Genomic DNA, 22,225 nt, shown 5'->3' with positions numbered 1-22,225 from the left:
CAGAAAGTATTTTAATGTGAGGGGACAATAAATGGACTTCTTTGTTTCCAAGTGAGAAGGTTTAATTTCACGTATTAAACCACTTTTTACTTCCAGGTCTGAAGAATGGAAGAAAGTGAGTGACTCAGAGCGTAAGAGCTTGGGACTCACTGTACAAAATGATGGCGAGTTCTGGTGAGTAAAAATGTCCCTGTTGCTTGGGGAATCTCTACTGGAGCTGGCTAAGTTCAACAGTTATTATTAGTCCTGGTGTTGTACCTCCCTCAAGAATAATTTCTCTGAATGCACGAGAATCTGTGATTGTTCTGCTGCTACTGACATTAGATATTAGCTACTGGTGTTTCTTCAGATTCTCAGGGACTGGTGATGGAATACGTGTGAAAGAAACAATGGAACAAAATACCTAGGCCTGAATGAGTACTTACATTTCAGGCACCTCAAAGCCATGATCCTTCAGTATTTAGGAAAATTCCCTTCTTCCTAAGTTGATTTGTGCATGGCACACTATCAAATGTCAGGCACTCTCCCAAACTGCATCTGCCTGGTACAGTATTTACCTAATGGATTTTCAATTCACCCATCACTGTAGTAGTGAGGTACCTGTAAATAAGGACGTAATTAACTACTTTTGATCCTAGTCATTGTTTCCCAGGCTTGGGGCGCTGTATTCCAGAGCGAATCTCTGGAACCCTGATGAGTCAGCTGGGAGGGGTCACTATCGAAAGACATTCTCCTGTCCCAAGGCTCAGTGTGTCACTGCATACTCTTAGCTTTGTCAGAACTGGGAACAAGGGGTTAAATGCAGAGTTTGGTTCTAGGTCTCTTCTATGTCAGGAGAGACCCCACTCCATGATTACTAGACTGACCCTACTGGATATTAATCTTCCGGACCATCTGCAACTATGTCAGGTGACCCAACTACAGCAATGTTTCCTGGTTAAAACACTCTTATAGATGAGACTTACATGGGTTTTAACTGTGTCACATGCCATAGCACAGTTTAGGGACAGTGTTAAACTGTATTTAAATCCTGAGTACACCCCAGGAGGGACCCACATTGTAACCATGTATGGAGACCAACAGCCTATAACAAGGTCACCTGAAATGGTTGCGTCTGTGTTGTAGATAGAACCTTTGTAGCAAGTACAGAGATGGCATTCGCCCTATGCCAGACATACAGTGCCAATTCCAGCCCTGTGGCTATAACCGTGTTCTTAGGATCAGATGGGTTACGGTCAAAGATGAGTGATGCCTCAACTTGAGTTTTAGAAGGCGCCATACGGGGTCTTGCCACAGATGGACATGATGATCCTTTTTATGCAGAGCTTGAGGCTTTTGTTACAAATCATGCCTTGCTTGTGTCCCTGGCTCAGGATGACATTTGATGACTGGTGTCAGAACTTCACCGATGTTGACGTCTGTCGTATTGTGAACACTTCATACTTCAGCATCCACAAAACCTGGGAGAAAAAAATGGTGCGCGGGGCGTGGACCAAGCATTCAGAACCACTGAAAAACCGCTCCGGAGGATGTTTCGATTACAGAGCCACCTTCTTACAGAATCCCCAGGTTGGAGTTCAGTTACACTGAATCGAGAAGACAATACTTGGGTGTCAATGGTCACTCTTGAACAGGAAGCCTGTGCATTTCCATTTAAAGACCACCTGGGAGCATGTTGTTTCATAGATTCCAAGACCAGAAGGGACTGTGATCACCTACTCTGTCCTCCCATAGAACGCAGGCCATGAACTTCCCCCAAAATAATTCCTAGAGCAGAACTTTTAGACAAACGTCTCAGCCAGGTTTAAACATTGTTAGAGATTGTCACAGTATAAAGACTCATATATGTTTCAGTGACGTCTGTAATACCTTGCAGAGTATATCGATATTTATTTAAGACTCATTTTTAGCTATATTGAGCCTGGCCCACACGGTCAAGGCAGGAGGAAGTGTCCCTCCTGGACGATGATGAAGGGAGGTGAGTGGCCTATTGCCCTGAATCCATGTCCATTCTCCCAACACCTAAAGGAACATTGGTCAAATTTTATGTTGGCACCAATCCATTTTATTAATAGTATTAACCCTGTAGAGACTTTGGCTGAGTGTGATTAAGGGGTATCCCTTTGCACTGATTAGGTTCCTTAAGGATATATAAAACCCCATAATATGCAAATGAGTTGGAAATTTCCCCAGAGTTGTCTCTCCCGTCGCTACTCACAAGACTCTCTTTTTCTTGTTCTAGCTGATTGCTCTCAAGCTATCAAAGTTAGCTGGTTCCTCGCTCTCCCCCGTGTCCTACATTGCCGGCACAGTGCACGAGGAGTCAAATGCAAAACTTCCATTATTGTCAGTGGGAGCTGGGCACTCAGTGCTCCATGTATTACTTTGAAAATTGACCTCTCTGTTTTTTGCAGCGCTCCCCATACTTTCAATTGCAGAGGCTGTTTTTGTGCCTCCTTGTCTACATTTAGATGGGTGGTTTCTGTCAGCATTCCTTCTATTTTCTTAGCAGGGCATCAGACAGCTGCAATCTTCATTGCTCAGACTAGGAATCATCTGTAACTCCCCACTTGTCCTTGCCTTTAGGTGCCTAGCAGGGAAGAATGGCTTCTCTTCTATCTCTTCCACAAACAGTCTCCCTTGAAAAGGATCAGCGCTCGTGTGAATTTATACAGTTCACACGGGGGGCAGTTCCTCTTTCTGATCTTGGACATTTTCTTAGTGTTTGTGTAGCTCTACTTTTTAAGTGTTCAAAGAAGAAAGAAGAGTAAAAGAAGAGTTCCTGATGTAAGAAGAAAGTTATAGATCAGATGCAGTGAAAAGAGTTCCTTTTATTAAATCCTGTCTCTAGACTGATACACTCAAAGATTGGTAATAGCATTCCTGTGAAATCTTTACCTTTACTTAAGGACAAATTAAATTACCTTGTTCCTATGCCATATATTACAACAGTCTAGAGACCATTTCTGTCCCTCACCCACCTGAGGGAACAGTCTAATTCCCTTGATGGCCTCCTCTGAAGCAAATATTTTCACAGAGGGATTATGAGATATCCACTTCCCTTGCAAAATAATAGAATTTAAGCATTTTGATAGTCTACTATCAGCACATGCCCAGGGCTAATTTCTCTTATTGGCTACTTTATTGGCTACTAGGAGAACAAAATTGGAGCCAGAACAGTGGTTCTCACTGTTTATTGCTCCTCAGGTAGAGATTCTTGAGCCCCCTCAGTCCTGACTAGAAACAGTTAAATCAGAAAGAATAATAGGCCGAGAGCCTGGGCGGACAGCTTTCCTTTTGCCTCCTCTGCAAGAGATTGACATTTCCTCAAAGTTAAAATGATACTGCCCTAAAGCATGAGGGTAAAGAGGAAAAAGAAGGGAAGATGCCTCGTTCTACAGGGCAGCGTGACTCAGAGGAATTTGAAATCACCAGAAGGTAGATTAGATGATAACAGTACAGGCAATCCCAGTGTCCATCCTTGAGGAGAACTAGTGAGGAAAACTTTTCAGCAGCATCGAATGGGAGAAAACTAAACATACTACAGATTATATTACCCTCAATACTGGTCACAGTGTTCCAGCATTCTCTTTAAAACATGAAGCAAGATCAGTGTGCTGCACAGTTGGGCCACATTGCAATTTGATACTGTTTTTCATTTGCTTCATAATCTGGGAGGGGATCCAATCTTCCTAATCTTGACATAAATAACACCATTTCTTTCCCTTGACTATTTCCTACAACTTAGATTTGCCCCTTAGTGGCAAGAATGAGGAACGAACAGGGAATGTAAAGGTGTCTGTGAAGGGGGAAAGAATTTGGTGTTTGGCCCCATTTGCTTCTTTGTGGTGTAAAAAACACTCTTTGGGTCTTCTTTTATACATTAGAAATTCTGGTCTTGTACCCTCTTTTCTCTGAAAGACTCTGAATCACTGGTGAACTAGTAGGATAGTGATACCATAATTAAAAAACAAGTGAAGCATGATTCATTGAGAAGAGGAAGTGCTATTTATACAGGCTGCACAAATATTTTGATTTTTGTTTGGTCTTGTTGAAACCTATTCAACTAAAATCCCTTAAACACAGTTGGGATAAACCACCCTCTCAATCAATTTCTCTGAGTCTTCCAAATATTTCCAGCAAAACCAGGAAAGACCAAAACGGACATTTCTGAAGTAACTGGGGATCTGGGGGTGTGGAACAAAGAACCCTTTTCATGCTTTCATTATACATCAGATACAACCCATTTGTCATTTTCATGTCACTGATAAGGAAAATATCTGGAGTAAACAGGCCCTACTTGGAGATCCATGTAGAAAAAAAGCAAATGCACAGTCCGGAGTTTGTTGTTTAACTTTATCTCCTTACCCCTTTATATTTTTTATGATTTTTTCTTTTACTATTGTTTTCGGAGCACATCTGCTGTCATGCCACTTCAATAGCTACTTGGAGACATTCTCTTTTAGCATGCACTGAATGAATCACTGCCTTTAATATCTCTGATACTATTAGTTTCAAAATCCCTACAATTGTAACTAATTTCCAGATACAACTTGTTGGGAATTGATCCTGGATGCAGAACCATCATTCCAGGGACAAACCCATTTCTGGGTACCTTTGCAGTATGCCCTTGTGTACAGTATCCCAGAGATGTTCTCCTTAACAGCTGGTTCTCTGTTCTGTGTCTCCCCCTTGCTAGTATGTCTTCGATGTCAAGAAGGGTGAGGACAAAGTGCTGATTTCACTACAGCAAGAGGATCAGCGCATTTACAAGAAAGATGGGAAAGGGGACAACTTCCCTATTGGCTTTGAAATCTTCAAGGTAGGCCACCATCTTCATTTGGGTTCAGAACTGATCTGACTTCAGGAAGCCTGCACCTGACTGCAGCTTCATCTCAGCAATGGGTGTTTGGCAGGTAAATGTATAGTTCACACAGGATGGGTTCTAACTGCCCCTGAGATCTCTCAACATGATTCTTGCACAGTTACTGCAAATACATAAACAGATACCATGACTGTCACTGGGACCCTTCAGTTTCAAAGCTCAAACCCCTGCCTCTTGAGCTACAGGAGTAACAGGATATGGCAAGCCACATGCGGGAGACATGATTGTGTCCACTCAGCCTCCTCCTGACAGCCTCTACTATTGCACTTATAATGATTGTATAAAACAGTTCACACAACACTAGAGTTGATGGGGGAAAGTGGAAATTGCAGAACATTTTGAAGTATCTTTCATTCCTCAGATTTTGAAATGAAACATTTTTTTTAGTTTGTTACAGAAAAATTATCTAGAATGTTCATGTTTGAAATGTGAAAGGGTTTTTTGAGGGGGAGAGGGGATGGCTGGTTTTCTCATTTCCCCCCTTGTTTTTCATTTTACCAATCAATGCAACAGAATGAACAGTGTCCAAACATTTGTCTCTTTTCCCCCTGTTTCCTATGGCCACATTGAAAAGTTACAAAAGTTGAGGAAATTTTCAAAAGTTGCAAAGTAGCAAGAAGAAAAATGGGGGAATAAAAAGCAAACTCTGGACATCATTCATTCTCACTTTCAGGCCACAAGGGACCAGCATGATCATCTAGTCTGACATTGCAGGCTACAGAACCTCACCCACCCACTCCTCTTATAGATCCCTTACCTCTGCCGGAGTTACTGAGAATCAACCATTTACACTAGTTCAATCCTGAAAGTGACCCATGCCCCATGTTCCAGAGGAAGATGAAAATCCCCCTCAGTGACCTGAGAGGAAATTCCTTCCATACCCCAAATGTGGTGATCAGTAAGACCCTGAGCATGTGGGCAAGACCCAGTAGCCAGATACCTGGGACAGAATTCTCTGTAGTAACTCAGCGCCCTCCCCATCTAGTGTCCCATCACTGGCCGCTGGAGACATTTGCTACTAACAGTCACAGTTCGGCTACATGCCATTGTAGGCAGTCACATCATACCATTCCCTCCATAAACTTATCAAGCTCAGTCTAAAAGCCAGTTAGCTTTTTTGCCCTTACTGCTCCCCTTGGAAGGCTGTTCCAGTCAGGGGCAAAACAGAAAAAGAAAAAAAAAAGGGTGGGGAGAGAGAAAAGGGGAGAGAAACAGGAAAAATGAAAACATTGAAAAACATCAATTTTTCATTTCTGATTTTGTCAAAAAATGAAAAATTTCCAAAGAAATTCAATTATTTTATTTAGAAAAAAAGGGCAGTTTTTCATTTTAAAAGATCATTAAAAAATTCCAACTATCTGTACGTAACACTAATATCTTCTTTTAAATGTTGAGTGACAGTAGGTTGCTATGAAGTTTGCAAGAAGCTTTCATTAGAGATTGCAATGGTTATGTAGGGCTGGCTAGGGAACCCAGCGTTTGATTTTCCTGCTCACATGACAGCACATCATTGTGTATGCATTCTGGAAACCAGAACCAAACACTGCAGCAAGAAAGACTGGGAGTGAGAAATAAACATGCCAGATCTTGTTCTGCTGTGTAACTGTAGGTGGAGCTTAACAGAGACTATCGGATACACAAGCTGCAAATACAAGAGCGAGTGGCAACCTCCATTTATGTCAATACACGCACTGTGTTCCTGAGGAAGTTCCTTGCACGGGGTCGCTATGTTCTTATCCCAACAACACACTATCCTGGCATTGTCACTGCATTTATCCTGAGGCTCTTTACAGATGTGCCATCAAAACTCAGGTACTTGCTACTTTACAACAGTATAAAGGTTATTCCCACTGACTCCAGTTCCCCTTTCACCGACGTGGTTAACCCTCCAAAGACCACTGGGTCCCGGAAGGCGACTAGGTCACAAACCAGGCAGTTGGACGTGCCAATGACATCAAATTTTGCACCTGCAAAATAGGATACTGAGTTGAGGTCCCTGTCAGAAGTCAGCCTTCAAAACCAATCTTAAGATATATACGTTTCAGAAAGCTCATAGAATTGGGACTGCATGGTGGGCAGCTGCAGTGCAAACTTCCCCCACAATGGCCTGATCCGGAGGGGATCACCTGTAGAGATGATAAGATAATTGTCTCTCCATAGCCCATTCAATCTTTGACCTCTCTACTGTGACATTTTCAACATGAGTGCCCGTTTGTGCTGTTGGGGGAGAGGTTATTTTGATCACCACACTCACATCACAGGCCACTGCACAGATGACGATAACGTCTTATAAATTGCTATGTTGGTGTGGATTTTAACCTGGGCAGCTACTGATGGAAAGCCCCCTGACACCATTACCACTCTCTTCAGCCATGCAATCTCCCAAACACATGCTTCCCTAATGTCAGCTAAACAGTGAACCTTTTCGTTTATTGGGTCTTATTCTTCTCTCTTTCACATGAGTGTAAAACTGTCAGGGGACTAGCCTGCAGCAGAACCAGTCTCCTGGCAACCTAATGAGTGCAGCTGGCCCTGATAGACGCTGTTTGATTGACTGAGCCACCTGACTGGTTGAAGGAGTCAGCTGGCTTCTACTTCAGCTCAGTAGCAATAGCATTCTAGTGGCTGCTCAATGCATCCCTAGCCGGCAGCTGTGCTTGGTCCAGGCATTGCCTCTGCTTCTCTCTAGTCTGGCTCCATCCCCAGCCTTTAACTGTTCCTTCTCCAGCTTCTTTCAGACTCCCAGCTCAGACCCTTGGTTCTGCCTTCTGACTGCAACTCCGGTTAACCCTTCCATTTAGGCTTTGGTTTCGGACTCTCTGATCTTCCACTACATATTCTGACTGCAACTCTGGTTAACCCTTTGGCTTAGGCTGGGACCCTTGGCTTTGCTCCTCAACCTGCACCACCTAGGTTCAGCTCTGATAGGCTAGATTCTTGCTCCAACCACTACACCAGACCACCCATGAGTGGGTCACTGACAAAATCTGGAGTAACACAGTTGAAACCAATGGACATATACAGGGTAAAACTGGTGCGAAAGGAGATTAGGCCCATTATGTTTTTGCGTTGATATTAATATCGGTGACTTTTAGTATTTTTTTCCCCATGTGTAGTTGTCATATGAAAGATTATGCCATTTTTATTTACTTAAATATAGGACATTCCTGTAACAGAAACCATTGATAATAAACAGGTGAAGAACTACAAGTCTGATGTTCCAGAAAGGTCAAAATTCCACTGAAGTTCACCATTTTGTTGCTTGACCTTCATCGCTGAAGATTTATAATCTATTTGAATTGATCCATTAATCTTGATCTTTCAGGGAGCTGAAGCTAGATAAGCCTAAATGGACATGCTGGAGCATTCTGTGTGGTTACCCTCGCATAGTCACCGAAATTAAAATTCACTCCGCAGAAGGTCTACAGAGGCAAGACAGATCAGGTGGTAAGTGCAAAGGAAGACTCTGCAGGAGTGGGAATTGCTTGCTATTTCCTCTGAGGCCAGGCTCATTTGAGATGCAAATTGTTCACTTCATTAGAATAATTTATGACTTTTAAGCCTTGGCTGTTTGTGTCTGGAGAGGCAGGGAGTATCATTTATGGAACACTGCGATATCAGAGCAGGCTTTTGAAAGGAGAGCTGGGGTTAAGGAGGCATCAAAAAGCGACTAGAGCTATGAGTTAAATATGCTGGCCCAGATGGTGAATAATGGGCAGTCACTTTTGATGAGCATGTAGTGGGGATTATTCAGAAATTCACAGCAATCATTTCCTCTTTGGGGGTTACTTATTGTCAAAATTGAAAATTGCCAGTGAGTCAGCTGGATGGAACTTCCTGTAATGAGGTCCATTATGCTATATACATCTAACCACATTTCATCCGAGGACTTAAAAGTACTTTACACTTCATAGATTCATAGAGTTGAAGGCCAGGAGGGACCATTAGATCATTTAGTTTGACTCCTGTTCATAGGAGTTCATAGGCCATTTCACCCATTTACCCCTGCAGTGAGCTCAATAACTTGTGTTTGACTAAAGCATAACTTGTATTTGGCTAAAGCATATCTTCCAGAAGAGCATCCAGTCTTGATTTGAAGAGAGGGAGAATCCACCATTTCCTTGGTAACTTGTTCCAGTGATTACTCACCCTCACTTATTTGCAATCTGAATTTGTCTGGCTTCAGCTTCCAACCATTGGTTCTTGTTATGCCTTTCCCTGCTAGATTAGAGCCCTTTAGTACCCGGTATTTTCTCCCCATGGAGGTACATACACACAGTAATCAAGTCACCTCTCAAACTCTTTTTGATAAACTAAACAGATTGAGTCTCTCATTGTAAGGCACTTTCTCCAGCCCTCAAATCATTTTTGCAGTTCTTTTCTGCACCGTCGATTTTTTAATATCCATGTGCACACCAGAACTCTATACAGTATTCCAGTATCTGTCTTGCCAATTTAACTTAATCACTGTGAGGTAATTACTGTTCTATTACAACTGTTTGGGGCTTGGTAAATCGAGCAGAGAGGTTAAGTGACTTGTGACTTGTACAGTACCAGTTATGTGTCAGTGTTTATCAAAGAGAAAAGCTGTCTTGAAATGGAGAGGCCAGAATCTCTTTCTGGTGCCTGCCACTGACAGCTAATTAAGACTTGCCTCATCACTGTCCTTTGCTCTCTGTCTTTTACATCCTCCCTCTGTCTGCCACAGTTACATTATTACGCCTTCCAATGACCAAAGGGATAGACGTGGGCAGAGACAACTGGCAGAGAGTAGTTGGTTAAGAGAAAGCAAGAGAGGGAACAAAGACAGTCTGGGTGAACCTGGAACAAGAAACAAGTAAGACTGCCGAAACAACGGCTTCCCTGATGTGTTTGCTACAGAGAGAGCTTCAGATTTGGTTGGCTTGAAATCTGGAGCTGAGTTGCTGTAACTCCTTATAATGGAGAATTAATTATAGTGAGACCTGTGGATGAACTTCTTAAGAAACAGTTGCTAAGAATCTCCAAACTGTTGGATAGACTGCTGCTCCAGTTCCCGAATAGCAACCAATATCAGTATTCCTCTAAGTGGCTGACTGCAGTCTTCATTGTACAGGTCATTTTTGCTAACTGCAGTTGTCTTTTCAGGGGATGGGAAGGAGGGGATGGAGGAAATTGCTTCAGTTCATTTTTCTTGGCAGTTTTCTTTCAGGGCTGCAATCCTGTTTTATGTGATTAGACTTTAGATGTGCAAGTAATATGGCTCCACGTTCTTGGAGAGACCAGATGGATGGACGAGAACAAAGGGAGAAAGACCAGCAGGGGTTTCAAGAGAGGCAGGGCATTCTTGCTCTTCCCCTCAAAAATGACACTTCAGTTTTTAGACTTTTTTTCTTACCCCTTTAAAATTCCACAAGCATTTTCCTACCACATTCCCTGTAGGAAAACAGTCAGGAGAGAGAATTGGGTTCTATCACTTCACAATCCCTAGCACTCTTGCAGTGCTGACAAGATCACTAAAACAAACTTCCACTGCTGCCAAAAAGCTGGCTTCAGCTCAGGAAGTGAAATGGGATTTGTCAAGCTGTGATACTGTCTAGAATTTACAACGGGGACTTGCAACCAGTGATTAATAGAAATGCCTAAAAGATGGTTTCAAATACCTTCAGAGCCAGATTCTGCCATCCTTACATCCAGCTGTAGCTGTGACACTGTCCATAGCTGATACCCCGGCCTACTATTGCTGATGTGCTTCGAGGAGCTGTGCTAAGATGCTTGTTTGATACAGTATTACACTGGGACCAGCTCCCATTCATCTCAAAGCACCGGGAAAGGACTGTGTGGGTCTCAGTGAGAGCTTTCCCATTGGAGGCGTGCAGTGTGGGCAGGGCCGGCTCCAGTGTTTTTGCTGCCCCAAGCGCTGGGGGGTGGGGAAAGTGCGATTGGCGGCACTTCGGCGGCAGCTGTACCGCCGCCGCTTCAGTCTTTGGTGGCAATTTGGCGGCAGGTCCTTCCCTCCGAGAGGGACCGAGGGACCCGCTGCCGAATTGCCGCCAAAGACCCGGACATGCCGCCCCTCTCCATTGGCCGCCCCAAGCACCTGCTTGCTGCGCTGGTGCCTGGAGCCGGCCTTGCATGTGGGATTCCAAGTCCCTTGCGCAAGTATCAAAATACCAGCCTTACCCAGCGGCCCCTGAGTGCTCCTAGGTCAAAACCCACTTAAAAGCAATGACCCACTCCAGCTCCTGTCTAATCAAAACAGCAGAGCATGGAAGGAGTCTGGCAGCAAACCCAGTCAGGACTGATGAGTGAGGGTTTTCCCTCATGTAGGTACATTCAGTATGTTTGCTCGGAAGGAAAATAAGTGGAACATGAAGCGGTGCTCAGAGAAAGCCTGTTGTGCCCAAAGCACTAGACACATTGTCTAAAGTTAATTCAGTCTTACATAGCGATTACCTTCCTGGTGGCAAGCTCATTGAGACCTTGCCTTATAAGATGAGCCTCTTGATTGCTTTTACCCCATCGCATTTTGTGTGTGTAAATGTTTTCTGATTCCGGATGTGAGCTCCTCATTCCTTCCACATCCTTCCACTCTGCTTTGCAGAGTTCCTACTTCTAAACCTAACTTCCTCCTTCCTTGCCCTTAGCTTCCATCGTCCATCAGCTACGCTGTCTGTTGTGGGACTAAAAACACCAACTGCCAGGATCAGTTCTGTATAAGGCATCTCTCCCGTCCCTTGTGGTAGAGAAGAGACAGGACTTGGTGGTAATTAATATAATTGGGATTTTTTTTTTTTGAGCCTTCTGGACACAGACAGGCTCCTGTAGTTCTTTCCAGCTCACTGAATTGCTAACTTGGTCTCTGCTGTAATGTTATCACATCGGATATCTGTAAATTGTGACCTGGGATAAGCAGTCAAGTAAGGGACTGGTTACCACACAATAGTATCCTATACAGAAGGGCCTGAACTGGAATGTCTGATTTGAACAGCCTTGAATCTGGTGGAAGTTTAGATTTGGATACACAATTCACCACTTGAAGCCTATCTGTAATATCTGAGAGAGCCATACTGTGGACGTATTTCTGACCAAACTACTCAAAAATTGGAGCCGAAGGAACCTCTGTCCATGGCAAACACACACTGCAGCATGGCTCTTGTTCTGGTTATTGTGACAATGTTGCTTCCTGCCACCGGAACATTGTTTGGTTTGTTTGTTTTTAAAATACTTGCTCTGAAGGCTCCGCTTGCTGCTACTGTAGATGATCTGTCCTCGCCAATTAATTGATTGTTTGCTGTTGACAAGGTTAAGCAATGAGTCTGGTTGCTCAGATGTCAGAGACACATTAGCATATTTTCCGCTTCTCTTGGAAGTATCCAGTTATGAGTGAATTCATTCTGAGATTTAGCCAATTACCATTAAGCCAATTATGGCGGCAGACTTGCAAGGGGATGAAGAAGGGATGTTTGCTTGGGCTTTTCTTTCTTCATTCCAAGTCTATTTTAAAATCATCCCAGCTATTGTCTGTCATGGTCTTTTCATCACAGCTAATCTCTAAGACCAATAGCCCTCTACCAAGTTTTCTAAAATGTTGCCTCTGAAGCTTCATGTTGGATTCCCATGTTTAATTCTTTCACTTTGTTTTAACTGCTCCCTCTCTTTCCAAAATGGCTATTTGATAAGCAGGAAAAGTGAGGGTGCAGGAATTACCTTGTAAACATCCTGCGAGGGGGAAGAGAAAACATTTTTGAGTGCTGTACTCGGAGCCAGCTTGAAAACGTGGTGTTCCTGCCCAATTTCTAATACCACTATAAGCACTCTCCTCTATTATTTATTTTGCAGTAGTGTCTAGCCCTCACGGTTATAGAGGTGCGAGGTGCTGTACAAACACAGAACAAAACAATGGTCCCTGCTGCAAACCGCTCACAATCCAAGTAACTGTAATCTTCAGGACATTTCATTGGTTTAATAACAAAGTGCCATGTCTCAATGTCTTTGGTCAGTTTTTATTCAGTCACGAGGGGGTTTGCTGAATAAGGACTGAGTACAGACTGACTAAGGACCTCAAGATCTGAACTGAAGAACATGTTTTCCATATAATCTTGAAAGCCTTTGCCTTGGACAATAGCAACTTATTGTGAATGTTCTTGTCTAGAGTTGGTTATCCATAAATCACTGGGCTGCCTGCACCGTCAGGCTAACTCTGATCAGATCTCGTTGTGACTTAGTAAAGCTGTCATCTAGATCACTGCTTTTCTTGGGGCTACATTCTTATTAGCTTTTGGCTCTTACTCATGATTTTGGCTTTGTTTTTGTCCCTGTGTTATCCTTTCCTTAAATTGCCAGGTCCCCTCTGTCTCACAGCCATGGGACTGTGATAGAGCTACTGTCCTGGTGTGACCTTGGGAACTGAACTGCCAGACTAGTGGGCCTGGTTCTTTACCACCTGGCGCCTGTGTAGTTACTGATTCCTGTATAACGTGGATATGAAATGCCGCCGTTCTGATTCAGTAGCCGTTACACCTCGCTTTGCACAGGGGTAAACATACAAATAGCTGGGCAATAGCGAATCAGGCCCTTTAAAACCACTGAGAAAATATCTTTGTCTTGTCTCAGATCTTCAGGCATCACATCTCTTTTGAGCCACATTTCTTCTGAAGATTGTACCATTTTTCTTACAGCAACTGAAAGTTCAGCATTCCAGCCAGGAATGTATCCTTCCTTGACACTTTTCACCTTTCTTTCTTTCTTTCTTTCTTTCTTTCTTTCTTTCTTTCTTTCTTTCTTTCTTTCTTTCTTTCTTTCTTTCTTTCTGTAACTCCTGAGTAGGTTTAATTAGTTTATTAAAATGTTAGCCTTTTTATTTATTTTGATCAATTAAATCATCTGGGTTAACAGCACTCTGCTGCAATACAGATATGCCCGTTAACTATTAGAATTCTGTGTTCTCTCCTTTCTGTCGCTTCTCTAGGCCTGTTGCTTGCCTGATTGCTATTAAGAATCTGCTCTAGCATTTTGCTTTGCTATTTGCCTAAGGCCACAGTAGTTGACACCATTTTGTGAAAAGACCCCATTTTATTCAGAACAGTTTTCAAAATGTCTTTGACTAGGGGTGGGCTCTCATGTTACTTGTAATAGACTGTAAGCATGTGCCCCAAAGGCTAAATCAACACACTCAGTGACACAGAAATAATTGTCTACCAAAAAAACCAATACATTGCTACCTGCTGCAGTAATCTGTAAGTGCTATGTGTTGTCAGGGCAACAGTCCTATTCTATGGATAGCCAGAGTACAGAATATGGGCAAGTCTGTTCCTTTCTCTTAAATATCAATGGTTCTTGCTCTTTCAGAAGTACTGTACTTAGCTGTTATCTTGTTTGTTTGTGTGAGATGTTGGTGTCTGTCCTTGTGACCAAGTAGATACACTTGACAGAAATGATATGTAATATCTGTTATTAAGGAACTACAGTTGCTTTAAATTTAGTGGCTACAAGGAAGTTACACTTTTACATCTGGCTCTTTGTCCAAAGACCGCAAACAACCTCTTTTAGAGCAGAGAACTGTCAACATGCAAATGGATGTTATTCCAATTGAGATATCATCTAGTGATGAAGTTCCGTTGCATGTTGAAAAAATATATCTACATTAATATAATATATTTAATATAAAAGTAGAAACAAAATGAATTGAAACAATGTCTAAATGAAATGTTTTTACCTTATCAAAACCAAATGTTTTGAAATTATTAAAATAAAATGAGAATCTAAATGATTTGTTTGGAGACTTCCTTGTAGACAATGGTGTCAAAAATGGACACGTTCCTATGAAACGTTTCAGTTTGACAAAACTGCATTTTCTGACGGGGAAAGTGTTCTGTAGAAAAATACGTGACCAACTCTGGTCCTAATACCAAAGAAGGGGTAGGTCAGCTCTTTCCAACGTGGATGTTTAACATTAGGCATCTAACTTTGTGTGTAGGGACCTACATGAAAATGATTTTGGGGGTTTTGAGGGCTGGTTTTCATTGCCTTTGGTGGGAATTAGCACCTCTTGACCATCTATTTCGGAGCTTTCATATGGAGTTTGAAGGCTACTTTTATACACATAAATGTTGTGCCTTAATATCTAGAGAGGTGCCGAGGGGCCTCACACTTTTACTTTAAAAACGGTCTGGTGTGTAAGCCAGGAGTAAGATAGAGAGGGGGAGTTTGTCAAACAAACCATGGTGTGGGGAAGAGGGAGGAAGCGAAAGGTGAAGGCAGTATGGTCTAGTGGCTAGAGCTCTGGACTGGGACTTAGGGGCCTGGGTTCTATCCACTGCTCTGCTTGGTGTCATTGGGTGAGTTGCTTCCCCCCCTCTGCACCTCATTTCCCTATTGCTAAAGTGGAGTTAATGAGAATGACCTCCTTTGTAAAGCACTTTGAGGTCTACTATCAGCACTATATAAGAGCTAGGGGGTATTGTTAAAAGATCAAGCATTGGATTTTGGAAACACAAATGACCTTTAATAATGTGAGAATTGTACTCGCTTGTTTTAATGCATCTCTAACTACAAGGCTGTATCCCCTCTCGCGAGGCTGCTACCCAGACCTCAGATTAGCCCTGATTTTATGCAGCTTACCTTTGATTTACTTTGAGTTTCCCTAGGATTTCTCATGATAACTGGGCTGTTACATTCATTTTGCAGTTACTGTGTTAACCAAAGTGGGATTAAAAAATGATCTGATCTCTGGCAAAAGGCAAAGGGGGAGGGACTTTTCCTGGACATTCAGAGATACGGGGCAGGCGGATTCTTCTTCCTAAAATGTGCTGCCAGGATGCTAGTTGAAGAGAAGCATGACCATGGCAAACAGGCTGCAGGGAATGCACGGCTTTCTTTGTATGCAACCTGTGCCTGTCTCCTAACGGATTAGGGCAGGGCAGGGATGGCGACAGCAGCATTAATTTCCCTCCTCCTACATCCACTTTGCACCAATTCCTCTGACCCAGTCTCCCACACTGAGCAGAGAGCGGTTAGTCACTGCACATGGCTGTGATGAAACTCATTGCTTAAGTCTCTGGAATCCTTTTTGTCAGCTTGTCTATCAAAGCATCAGTCCTGCCTTTTAAATACAGGCTGTCCTTTGAGACAGGCCTATTGTTAGTTGTGAGCATAAAAAAAATCATCAGCCAGTTATGCCTGTCACTTTGGAAGGTGTAAAATAACCCCAGCTTCTGTCTTTTCTCCTCGCTGTGTATTTGTTATGTATTGTTCAATTTAGAAGGACCCCAAATCTCTACCACTTCCCCTCTTTGTCTTCTGCATTGACCCGGGGGTGGAGGGGCAGTGGTGATGGTGGATATGTGGGTATAATGTTATACCCATAGTATTCAAGCTAGGGTCAAAAATGGCTACCATTCTTTTATAAAAGAGCAGCTGAACAGAAAGGCTGGGCTCGTACTTGGACAAGAGATAAAGGTCAAGCTGGCTTGGCCTCTCTATGGGAACTCAGACTGCCAATGCTCTTATGACTCCTTCACATGCCCCTGATTATTAAGGATGGTCCATATACTATAATAACCAACTCTGACCTTCCCCTCAGCACTTTTGAGCACACCTTTGTTATGCTTTGGGAAGCTTTAGGTGACTTTTCCTCCTCCTGCTTTTCATCTTCATGCCCCTCCTTCCGCCAAGGGGCTAACTGCTGTCACTCACTGTACAGTTGTCATACTACTGGCCTCGTAATGGCTATGCAAATTATGATATAATGGAAGTATGGGAGTGACTATGCTGATAGCTTGTAACCTGTGCCCACCATGAATTAGCTGTTACCACTGGCCAGACTCAGATCGAGCCGTGTACGCATCCAGTTAGGAAAAGTACTGCACCTTTCCTCCACCCATCTTACCCTGTTATACAACATTCCCGGGTGCTATTTACAGAGATGAATTAAGTGATGCACAATTTCTCAGCTGTTGCCTCTTCCAGACATTCCTAACTGTTTTCTTAAAGGAGACAGTGTCCAAGAGCTAAAGAGCTAGAGGGATCCAGCCTTTGCAGCGGAGCACAGGGAAGCTAAATGACTCTCTCACTATCATACGGTGAGCCAGGGGCAGGATCAGGAATTTGCAAACCTGTGCTCTCTTGCCCTCTCCTGACTCCAAGCCAGCCACCTGTTCCCGGTCCCATAATGATGCCTCCCATGAGCAGTTGGCACTTGTTCCTCTGACTCTCTCTGGTGTTTCTGACTCGGAATCAGTTTCTCAGCTAGTCCAGTGGGATTAATAAAGACTCTGCTGACGTGTTTCAGGAGCAGATCCCTACCTGATTATCAAGTGTGAGAATCAAAAAGTTCGCTCTGCTGTCCAGCAAGACACCGTCAGTGCCATTTTTGACACACAAGCACTTTTCTACAGAAAGAACATCAAGAGTCCCATAATTGTCCAGGTAAGGAAGAAAATCCCAGTGCCTTGCAGCAAAGTACGTGCTCCCCTAGGCAACCAGAGGAATGCTACCGCAGGGGAAACAGACAGGTCCATGTGCAGCTTATTCAGCAATGCAAAGCAGCAGTGGGGTTTAAACAAACATGACATTGATGGGCTAAAGGTCTGACATATGTTAACTGCCCCTTCACAAGATCAATACCCAGAACTGGGGCTGCTGATGCAGAAGAATATGAGAATTACTGCTTCTCCTTAACGGCCCAATGGCTGGAGCAATTCAATTTACATTGATTCTCTTGTATCCACCTCCCAAAATAGTAATCATTAATAATACCCTGGCATTACATAGCACTCTTCATTTGTAAACTGCAAAGCATGTTACAAAGGTGGTTAAATGCCTTCATCCCTATTTTATAGCTGAGGGAACTGCGGCATAGAAAAATGAAGGAATTTGCCCAAAGTCACTCACTGAATTAATGGCACAGCCAAGAACAGAATCTCTTGACTCTCAGACGTGTGGTCTGTATCAGCTAAACCACTAAGTAAGAGGAGTATCAGTACTTAGAGGAGGCTATGCCAGTGCAGTTATGGGAGCGTGCCTTCACTGAAATCTGTTACAATTGATAGTTGCCTAGTACCATAAGAATGTAAGAAAACTTGAAGTCTTTTCCTCCTCCTTGGTTGGTTCAGTGATTCTATAGGATTTTGAGAATAATCCATAACTCAATCCACTGCTGTTAGAAAGGAATGCCAGAGAGGGAAGCTAGCCTTGTAGTGCTGTAAGAGCAGTTTACAAACAGTGAACATTTCTGACTGTTCACTACGCTATATCTAGAATTCCTCTGGCACAATTCTCCTCTGAGCTGAAAGGGATCTGCTCAGTCCACTATGAGCAAAAGGAGGCTGAGAAAGCCGGTATCTCTCAGCCCTCAGAATATAGTCAGGGTATGAATATAACCTAATAACACAGCTGATGGAAGGGGTCTCTGTTTCCCAATCAGGATAGGCAGGATTTATCCTGGGGACAAGTCACTAACAGAATTATAAGCCTTCTGGGGATCAGGCTAACACAACCCCCATCACCTCCATAACACTCTCACAAACTCCCACTTTTCCAGGTTGATTGAGGCAAAAATAGAGACAAACATTCAGAATTACAGGGCTTCACAGGCCAAGCCAGATGCATGGCCCAGTGAAGACTGCCATGTGCCACTGTGGCAACACAAATCAGCCTTAAAAGCACTTACATTGGCAATGGAGGATTCCCCCATATGGTGGTGTCAGAGCTGCCATAGAGGCGCCTCCTCCTCTGGCAGAGGAGGTGTGGCTAGGCCAAAGGAGATTGGCCAAGACTCCATGGCAGGAACAGCCCTTGTGGCCATAGGTAGCTGAGTAAAATGCAAGTGGCCTGGAGCCAGGAATGGGCTGTAGAGAAGCGACGACAAGCTGATTAGATGCAGGGCTTTATTAGTGATGAACTCAAACAGGCGTTTTCTTTTCCTTTTCTAGGTTACATATGAGGCCAAGCAAAATGCTGGGGGTTGTGTTTTCATGTCTTTATTTTAATAGTGTATGTAAATGACTAGGCAAGTCAAGAACAGCCATCAGGCTCTAGGTAATTAGCCAAATTTAGATCCCCCTCGTTCCCCACTCCTGCTCCAGGGGGTTAATGTGAGTGCCCCTTATCCACCATGAATGACCCTTTTCAGTGGAGTGTGACAGGGAAGCACTGGCTGGGCTGCAGTTATTTCTGTTCCCTTGTAATTGTATGTCTAGGTCTGGAATAGCAACGTCTTGTGTGACCAGTTCCTTGGACAAGTGCTGCTGGCAGCACTCCCTGATGACCCCAGAGAACCGCAGACTCTCCAGCTCCGGGGAAAAGGCGGCCGAGAAGCAGACGAAATGCCAGGTCACATCACCGTCAAGGTTGTTTCCAGTGACGACCTCATGGAGCTATGAATACCGGCGCCCTGCAGACCCAGACAAAGCTGTCGCCTCACAGCAAGAACGCTTGTCTGTGCTTTCAGTGTGAACGACTCGGGAGCAAAGGTTTCCAGAAAGCCCTCTCTTGCTCGGTCTGACCATTGGGGGGGGGGGGGGGGGCGGGGGAGGGGTGACGGGGGTTTTTTTGTTTTTTTTTAACGGAAAAAATATATAATGCAACAACTATGGCAGGAGATGGGCCGCTCTAAAATTCAGTGACAACATTCACTACCAAACCGCCACCTCCCGATCCGTTCCAGCTGGGGGTGACATTGCAGTAGATTGAGGCGCACAATCCTACAGCGCAGTGTTTTTGTTGTTGTCTATTTCAGGGCGACAGGAGCAGCGCCAGGCAGGAAAGGCGCTAATGTCCATGGTGCACAGGTGGGGGGGGATGGAGTGCAGGAGCTGGCCCCATGACTAAATCCATGCCCAGCCTTTGAAATATTTACCAGCACCCTGTCATTTGTGAGGGATTTGTCTGGGCTGCGGTTGGTTGAAATGAGTTACTTTTCATTTAATCCTACAATAATTTGTATTAACAGCACTATTATTACTACTAATCATACATTACTGTGCCTCAACTGAAACGTCATTGCTAGAACAATCAAAGCAGTCATTCAAAATGCATAAGAATGGGAACCTGGTGGAAGAAAAATCCCAATGTTAAAATGATAGACCCAAATCCTGCAGTCTTTACTCAGGCATTGTAGCCAATGGGAATTTTGCCTGCATAAGGGCTGCTGGATTAGACCCATATTCCCTTTTCCCGAGCCAGCTGAACTCACAAGGTCACATTTCTGACCACAGGAAGACACCTGGAAATTCAGCAGTGGCTTGGATCTAGTACAAACTCTTAGTAACAAGATTCTGTTTGCAGAGCAGCAATGCTCTAATAAATGAGATGCTTTAAGAGAGGACTATCATTGTTATTAAACATGCAATTCACGTCACCCACACAAATGAGGATGTGCATGATGACAAATTGAATTGAGGAGGACACAATCCTCCCAGCTGCTGGGAGGGATATGAATGAAAGGCAAAGTCATTGGGGGGTTGGATACTTGATTGCATTCCTCTGAGTTTTGAATACACTTAGCACTAGTAAATCCTTGTGTCAACCAAATATAACGCAGGGCAGGCACTGACTAAGTTTTCCCACAGAGCAAGCCAAGGCACATGCTTCCTTTCAACCTGTGCATACAGCACAATGGTGTGGTTCCCCAGAGCAGAATCAAGCCATATTGTCAAACTGTAGCAATTGCAGGTGTAGAATAATTTCACAATGAAATCCCAACCCTCAACCTTCGACTTCTTTTATTGCTCTTGCAAATTCTGAGCTTGAGCATGAAGCTCAACGTTTCCTCTTTCAACCCTTCATTCAGACTGAGGTTGCATTTTCAGAAAATTTGAATTTTGCACTCTGCTGGAGGCTAAACCAGGCATTCTTGTGGAATTTAATCGCTTGCAAAATGGTCCAGAACAAAAGTACATGACTGTTGTTTTGCAAAACATTCTGAACATTTGTTCATGCGTTTCAGACCCACCTCTGCTGTGTGACAATGATTTCGCTGGTGTCCTGAAGTAGGCATGGAAACACACGAATGATACTGAGCCAGTTGGGAACCATCACTTTGGTTTTGTGTGTGAAATACTTGCATCCAGCTTAGGTCATAAATGTTGTGCTTAATCTGTTTTGCACGATGATTGCATGTGTCAGCTCAGAACTGCATGCCTGGATATTTCTATTGTCTGTAATTTGGTGTTTTTAACTTTGTTTTGAGTGCACGTCTAAAGTTAAACTTTCCCATATAGCTCAGGCCCTGATGAGCATCAGTGACAGGGAGCCACTGTGCAGACACTACACAGTATCCTGACTCTGCATTAGGAACGGCTTATGTTGGGCCTGATTCTTCTCACCCGCTATCTTATACCATTGTAACTCTACTGGCTTCAGTGGAGTTTACTCTTGATCTATGCTAGTGTAAGCAACAGGAGAATCAGGCCATCCTGTATACTATAATTAGGTAAGTACAGAAAGAGAGCAGAGGATCAACCATGCTGTCCTATCAGAATAGTCTCACCAGGTCAGTGGAGTACAGACAGCGTGTAGATGAAAGTCTCATTTTTTTTCTAGTTTGACTTGTAGAAGATAATGGTGCCCTCCCAGCATTCAATGCACTGGATCTCTTACAGCATTCAGTGCCACCAGTTTCCAGACGCTGCTGCTTAAACCACGTTTTTCCCCTTTAGTTGCATCTGAGTGCCCACACATTGTTGCTATGAATATATCCTCACTACTAGCACTGTCCTGTCTCCCCTACTGGGCAATAGGGGTGGTGGGGGTTAGCCATTCGATACCCATGTATGTGTCTTGTGGCTGAATCCCATTCAAAGCTTTGACAAATATTCCAAGTAGTCTTCACTCCCTCTTAAATACTGTGACCTCAAGCTCCCAGCCCCTTGGAGAAAATGGGCCAGATCCTCAGTCTGCATAGAATCATTGGCTTCAGTGTAGATGCATTACTTGACATCAGCTGAAGGCCTGGCCTAATACAGCCCTCTACATTTTCTAAGACAAAATTGAACCTAGCATGACATTATTGTGCTCTCTAGTGTAGTTTATTGTGCTAGAAAGTATTGTGTGTAGCTTCACAGTTCCTTCCTCCTCACCCGATTTCCCCTGGGATTTCCTCCTATACCACTAGAGGTTTCTCCCAGACCCCAGCTGGAGAACGGCTTATTCCACGAACCATGAGAACTGAATGTCCTTGTGACTTTACTTTCCTGGTGCAGCATCAACTGCTGTTCTTATTTATGGGAAAGTGTTTGAAACTAAAGCTGGTTGCTCAGTAATATGCTGTGGTAGTGAGTTCCCCAAGCTAACTACATATTATGTTAAGATATAGTCCTTTTGTCTGTTTTAAATTTGCTTCCCTGTCATTACTCATCA

The 22,225-nt window shown here is 43.5% G+C and overlaps 1 protein-coding gene across 1 annotated transcript in view; it reads left to right on the top strand.

The window, feature by feature from the left end:
• CAPN6 (calpain 6) overlaps positions 1–19,248 on the top strand; it is a 68,210-nt gene extending 48,962 nt beyond the window's left edge. The window contains exons 7-13 of the mRNA XM_065410907.1: positions 97–174; positions 1,374–1,569; positions 4,700–4,822; positions 6,495–6,697; positions 8,211–8,332; positions 17,157–17,293; positions 19,066–19,248. Of these exons, the coding sequence (XP_065266979.1) occupies positions 97–174; positions 1,374–1,569; positions 4,700–4,822; positions 6,495–6,697; positions 8,211–8,332; positions 17,157–17,293; positions 19,066–19,248 (1,042 nt within the window). The remainder of the gene's footprint in view (positions 1–96; positions 175–1,373; positions 1,570–4,699; positions 4,823–6,494; positions 6,698–8,210; positions 8,333–17,156; positions 17,294–19,065) is intronic.
• Positions 19,249–22,225: the final 2,977 nt, after the last annotated feature.

Source organism: Emys orbicularis, chromosome 9, assembly GCF_028017835.1.
Source record: "Emys orbicularis isolate rEmyOrb1 chromosome 9, rEmyOrb1.hap1, whole genome shotgun sequence".
Lineage (NCBI taxonomy): Eukaryota > Metazoa > Chordata > Testudines > Emydidae > Emys > Emys orbicularis.
The sequence above is the reverse complement of the archived record's forward strand: the minus strand, read 5'-3'. Positions and strand labels throughout refer to the sequence as shown.